Consider the following 6722-nt stretch of genomic DNA (forward strand, 5'->3'; position numbering starts at 1 on the left):
ATTACAAGTTTCTTTTGGCACTTTTAGAAACGTGTGCATTTGTATTCTAAGAAGAAATGGAAGAATGTTAACACAGTATTTTTTCAAAAAATGTAATCTGAGATTTGTTTTTTTAAGTACACAACAGAAAATAGTCAACTCTTTTTTTTAAACCTTTGTTACTTTTTGTAGGGCCTTATCCTGGCCGTTAAACACAAATTAAAATTGAAAAAGTCCTTTGAGTTTGAAGTTTTTTAATGTATTATCTGGCTATAATAATAATAATTTTCATTTCCCATGATCCTCCAGCAGCAAAGGGGCAGGGCTCATCTCCCAGAACAGGTAGTGCAAGTTTCTATTGTTTTACAGGTGCTAGAGAGAGAGAGGGAGGCGGGGGGAGAGAAAGAGAAAGGCGTGAGGCTGTAGGTTAGTAGAAACAGGAAGACTGACGAATACAGATAAAGAAAAAGCTGACACACGTGTGTGAAAGAAGGTAACAGGTGGATTTGACAGCTATACCTGGACTAAAGACAAGCTTCTTCTTCAATTCTCTGTCATTGAAAGCAAGCAGCTTTTTTCTGCTTGACAAGCGCATCAGAAGAAGTGTTGGAGGACAATACCATGGGATGTGTATTCACGCTATGTTTTGCTTTTGGCCATAAAGTAGGCCAACAACTACGAAGCAGGTGAAAGGAGCTGAGACTGACTGTTTGGTCTTAAAGACTGAAAGGAAAGGCTGAACTGACTGCAAATGGGGAGAAATGATTTTTTAAAGGATTTTGGATATGAAAATGTACCCTGAGGTGCTTTTTTATCTTTGAGCAGCATCATTTAACATCTTCACAAACAAATATTTCTCAACTCCAAACAGGTTTTGCAGGCTGCATTTTGACAAATGTAACTACATTTATCTCACTGTTGGAAAGCTGTCCGGAGGAACTTTAAACAGTAGGGGAAACAATCGGAACGTAAGCCTACTTTCGGTTTAGGACTTATTTGGAAATGAAACTTTTTAACTTCTGAGTGATAACTTAACATCTCTTTATTAACATCATCTGATCTACATTATCAGGGGGAGTAATTTCCTCCATTCTTACACATCTATAAGAAACCAACACTCCACCATGCAGAGCCCAGGACCCGAGCATGATGACTCTTTTGATTTCCTGTTTAAGATCATTCTGATTGGAGACTCTAATGTGGGAAAGACTTGTGTGGTCCAGAACTTTAAGTCAGGGACTTTTTGCGAGAGGCAGCAAAACACCATCGGAGTGGATTTCAGTGTACGCACCGTGGACATAGAGGGGAAGAAAGTCAAGGTCAGTAATGTAAGGTGGATTTGAATATGAGTGTTTGAGTAGTTATAAATGCATGTGTGTGTGTGTGTGTGTGTGTGTGTGTGTGTGTGTGTGTGTGTGTCAAGGTGGTGCTTTAAATATTATGGAAAGATCATCAAATCCCCTATCAGACCTATACTTCATCCAATAACAGCAGGTTGTGTACCTTTAAAAGTAAATAATGTAATACTATTTGAGTGGCTTCAGTGGCTAATTCAAAACTACTTTACTGATGCTGCTGTGGAGGCCGAAAAATATGTTCAGCACAGAAGCCAAAAACTTTCCTCAAGGGCGCACTGTATCGTATCGTAATTGTTTCATAACTTTATTGTATCGTATTTGTACCATAGCTTTATTGTACCGGTATCAGTATTGTATCATATCGTAAAAGTATTGTATTATTGAATATTTCATATAAAAAGAAAAGCATGGATGCAGCAGTATGTGTCTTTAACTTGTATTGACTTGTGTATGGCACAAATGTGCACATGCATTCAAAAACGTGCACATTTAAACATCACAAAGCACAGTTAAAGACACAATATACATGTAATGAAAGGAGAATAAAAATAGACACAACAGAGCTACATTCAAACAAGGCACCAAGTTGTTCGATTAAATACTGAAGGGAAGTTAAACAATAACAAAGTGTTAACAGGGTGAAGTAGCAGGCTGACTTGTACATGTCATTAATAATTTAGATATTTAATGGCACATGGGTCAAAAGTTACTTTGCAGAGTTGTCTCTGCATCTTTTGGTTTTGAGAGCCAACGCTGGACGTGGTGTTAAGGTAATGCAGGCCTTGAGTGAGGAAATAGTTTAAAAAAAATAAAAAAATAAAAAAAAGGACATTAAAACATTCGTTTTGCAAATCCTCAGATCTAAAAAGTAACAGAAAGGATAGAAATAAATCTCCCAAAAGTCCCAGGACGATCAATAGGTGTTATTATGTTATAGCTGTGGGAATAATGTCATAGCAGAATATGGATATTCCCGGCCACATGGTGTCTAGATTTGAATGATACGCTGGCCCTGTGTAGTCTTGAAGAAGATATTTAATTCTATTTTGTATTATTAAAGGTCTTTAAAAGTATTATACTTCAAGAAATGGACCAGTAGCCCTCATACTGCCACTATAATGCAAACTACATGCCTTGATACTTAATGGTTTTATGGAGTCAGCTGGCTCTGACAGTGACAAGCTTCACAGCACGGTAACAGGCCTTTAAGTCCTTTACTTTTGGAACGTTTTTCTTTTCTTAATTTGTAAAATCAACCTTTTTAAGTGACTAGAAAACGTAAGATGTAAAGGATTTGGGGTCAAATGACACCACAGTGAGAGTGGTTACAGTGTTGGTTAGACTTGATACAAAAACTAGTCAGACCAGCTTTCCACATGTGGGACCTGTACATCAGGAATCTCTGCTGTTTGAGCTTTTGTGTGGACCAAAATAAACCTGGAATGACTTCTCTCTGCGGTAACGACAGTAAGAGAAGTTGATAATCCCATACAGAGTCATTTGTTCTGCATTCATCAAAAGTCAGACAATAACTAAGACACTATATGTCTGAAATCTTCCATATTACTTATGACAGTGTCAGTTACCGGGTAAGGGTGCCCAGAACCAGTCTTTAAAGTCACTTTCTGAATTAATATATCAAACCATCATGTGTTTTCCCTGTAAATTAACCCGAACCCTCCCCTTTTAGTCAGGGGGAGGTGCAGTCTGTAGCTCAACACAAACACATACAGTAACCACGCCTTCATTAACAAGCCGGTTCAGTAACTGCAGGGTAAGAATTCATGGTATGCTCAAACAGTTGACAGGTTTTTAGAAGAAGCACTACAGATCATAAACCCTAGTTAAAAGGAAATGTAATTTAGGTCAGATAGATTATTTCAATGTTGAATAGTATCATAATCACACCATGGAAGGTTAGCACGAGGTTGTAAAAGGTAACATAATAAACCAAAGTCCGTGGGAGTCATAAAGATTAAAGGGTTTAAATGAGGCCTAACAACTACAGCTTGCTGAAGCAACTCTCTGTGCTTCCACCAGCAATTTGTCTGTTAAGCCTGAGGCTACGTTAACTGAGCTGCAGTACTGAGGACATCACAGAAGTTTTTTACTACCACTTCGACGACTCTAACTATGGTAGCTAAAGCTTAAAATGGTTATGCCCCATTCTGCTGCATGTGAAATTTGAGCTGGATCAAAGTTGTGTTTCACGATGAACAAAAAAACACTTAATCATACATTTCTTTCCAAATGATTTTAGGTGATTCAAAAGTGAAGTTGTTACATTTTATTTTGTTAACACATGACATGACATGATTGAAATCATCAACACAGACAAAGATGTGTAGCTGATCAGTGTGCTTTTGTTAGCAGGGCAACAGTTACCTTGTTGCCATGGTGAGTGATGCTCAGGGAATACTCTGCAGAAGGATATGAAGGAGTCTCATCCAATACACAAACAGAAAACAGCCATACACACAATCTGTTGTTGTTGTCATTAGGTATTATGTGCATGTAAACCAGACATCCACTATTTCATTTAGCTAACCTTGTTTTTGCCTTTGTGTGTGTCAGATGCAAGTGTGGGACACAGCAGGTCAGGAAAGGTTTCGTACCATCACCCAGAGCTACTACCGCAGTGCCCACGGCGCCATCATCGCCTATGACATCACACGCCACACTACCTTCAACTCAGTGAGTCACTGGATAAAAGAGGTGGAGACCTACGGAGCGACTAATGTTGTGCTGGTTCTAATAGGTGGGTGTCGGTGTGATTTTACAACTCTGGTATATTGGATTGCTTTGTTATAGTACAACACCCCTTTATTAACAATACGTCAGGTCACGATCTCAGATTAGCACTACATCATGGGAAAAAAAAAATCACTTGCTTTGCAGTTTTTTGAGGACATTATTTGACTTTTAAGTGCAGTCTTTAGTTTTTAAAAAGCTTTATATCAACAAATAAAGAATTTTTTATTATTATTTTGCAAAACCAGATCTTTACATCAAGAATTCTACAAGTAACTCCATTACAATGTGCATAGCTTGTGTGAGAAGTTTTTAGCTGGGTATGAAATAGAATGAAAATAGAACTGATGTCTCTGTATAAGTTACAAATGCAAACAAGGCACTCAGGAAGAAGATTAATATTATTATTTTATATATTAACAGAAAAGATTCATAGCGAGTTATATGTTTGACTGTTAAAGGTAGTCGGATGAGAAAAACACAAAACACACATAAGGGACAAGATGAGGGATAAGTATACAGCTTTTTTCACCTTAGTATCTCGTAAATTCGAAGCTATGACTTATTATTTAAGGTGTATTTGTTTTTGCAAACATACTGTACATACTTTAGAACATAACTTAGACCACCAAATTATTTATAACTTCCTATTTCAACAGAAGATTGTATCCACTTTGTCAATCATTGTCTGAAAACCTGATAACACTGTTTAACACAGAATCTGTTTAACAGAAAGACATCTACAGCTAAATGACCATAAAAACATAGGTGGAACTTAAAATTCTTAAAAACTCACCAGTTATTTCAGTACTATAAAAACACATTTGTGTTATTTTGTTGACCCTTAGTTTGTTCTTTAGCAGCAATGATAACAGAATGAAGACAAATTTGTTGAAACACACACCTGTTCAGTAGTAAAGGTCACCTTGAGGTCATGTCTGCCATCTTTGTTTTCATCCAGGGAACAAATGTGATTTGGAGGAGCAGCGTCAGGTTCCATTTCAGGAAGCGTGCAGCATGGCTAATGACAGGGGCATACTAGCTGCTCTCGAAACATCCGCAAAGGTAACACGTGTTTCCATGATACACAGAGTCTTTCGGTTTGTTAAAATTGGTAAAGCAGTTTCTCCTGTTTGCGTGTCTAGGAGAGTCAGAACGTGGAAGAAGCCTTCATGATGATGGCCAAAGAGTTGCTGGCTCGAAACGGCCTCAGCTTCCATCAGGAAGAATTTGGGAGCATTGACAACCCTCGATTTCTGCTGAGGTCCAACTCTCGGCCTGTGAACGGCGTCGTCAGTGCCTACACACCGCCTGAGAAGAAGGACTGTTGCTGATTCGGAGGGGGAACACCAGGGAAGAAGAATGGAAACGTCCTGTGCATTGCTTAAGGAATGATGGGAGAAGGCCCCAAGATGTGGGATGTGACTGGAAAGACCTCATTAATCAAGACCACTGTGTCCCCAGTGTTTGATGTGAGAAACTGAAGGACGTTGTTGGAGAATATTGACTATTCAGAGAGATGTACCACAAATAAAGGAATGCTACATGGAGAAGAAAGTATGTATTTATAGCTAAAGCTAAGCTAATTGTGTTTTTTTGTGCCTTCTATCTTCATAAAATGTTGTCTTCAACTCTTCTGATGAAAAGTTTAAAAAGCTTATTACGGCTGATAAAGCATTTGAAAAGCTGAGGATTACAGCAGTGCACAAGACTGAGAATTCAACCCAAGTGACTTCTTGAGGTGTTTCAATGATGAGCTGTGATCCCCTGCTGCTGCCCCCATAGAAGGAAAATGTGTTGGAGGATCGACTACAAGCCAGAAGACTGTGACATGTCAGTTTGACTTTCTGTTACTTACACAACTGTTGTCTTACAGTGTCAATAATGTCTGTAACAGGCTGTGAATGTGTTCTCAATTGATTCTTCTTTTTCTTTTGATACGATGAAGCAGAGCAAAATTGGAAATAAAGGAAAACCATCAAGTATCTTAACAAGTTATTACTGTGACCACTAGAGGCCGCTGTGTTGCTACACATGTTCTCGTCCTGCAGGCTGGTTGCTCCTTGCTATAGACAAAGGGAAAATGAATAGTTGGACCTAGTGATGGGAATGAGAGTTCTTTTCAGTGAGCCAGATTATTTGGTTCAGCTCACCAAGAAATGACTCTTCATTTGACCACTTTTAGAATTCAGCCAGATTGACCGCTGTGTGGGTCAGTTTAATTGTTCAATAACCAACAATTAGCAATAAATTGCTGTAGCCAATCATTTTTGTTGCATTTACAGAACCAAACCACCCAATGACAGTCAGAAGCAAGTACTCTCATGTTTTTTTTCTTCCAACTGAGCTGCTGGGTTCACAGGTCTCATGTGTCTGTAAAGGTTGTTTGTGGAACCGACTTGATATGAAAGCTTCATGTGGCAAATTCTGTGTTCTGTCTCGTGGGCAGAAAAAAACGTCTCATGGACGGGAGCTGGCTCTCATCGAGACACATCACTAGTTGGAGCTGCTGCAATGTTTGTCTGACACTGAGAGTTAATCAGCCTCAATGTTGTTCACCCAGAAAGAAAATCCTGCTCCGTCTGACTTTCAAAACAAAATCCTTACATTCATCTTTTGTTATCTACTAACCTT

General features: G+C 38.6%; 1 protein-coding gene across 1 annotated transcript; it reads left to right on the plus strand.

The window, feature by feature from the left end:
• The first annotated feature begins 273 nt into the window (after positions 1-273).
• LOC306817937 (ras-related protein Rab-19-like) lies at positions 274-6073 on the plus strand. The gene is made up of 4 exons (XM_079335209.1): positions 274-1298; positions 3912-4095; positions 5050-5153; positions 5234-6073. The coding sequence occupies exons 1-4, from the start codon at positions 1104-1106 to the stop codon at positions 5420-5422; spliced, it is 672 nt and encodes a 223-aa protein (XP_079191335.1). The 5' UTR covers positions 274-1103; the 3' UTR covers positions 5423-6073.
• Positions 6074-6722: the final 649 nt, after the last annotated feature.

The sequence above is a fragment of the Symphodus melops genome (assembly GCF_947650265.1).
Source record: "Symphodus melops genome assembly, chromosome: 22".
Taxonomy (NCBI): Eukaryota; Metazoa; Chordata; class Actinopteri; order Labriformes; family Labridae; genus Symphodus; species Symphodus melops.

Bases quoted from the DNA above. Each gene is read 5' to 3' on its own strand.
- LOC306817937 (XM_079335209.1), top strand. From the start codon at position 1,104: ATGCAGAGCCCAGGACCCGAGCATGATGACTCTTTTGATTTCCTGTTT. The intron at 1,299-3,911 runs GTCAGTAATGTA...TGTGTGTGTCAG, and splicing joins TAGAGGGGAAGAAAGTCAAG to ATGCAAGTGTGGGACACAGC. The intron at 4,096-5,049 runs GTGGGTGTCGGT...GTTTTCATCCAG, and splicing joins TGTTGTGCTGGTTCTAATAG to GGAACAAATGTGATTTGGAG.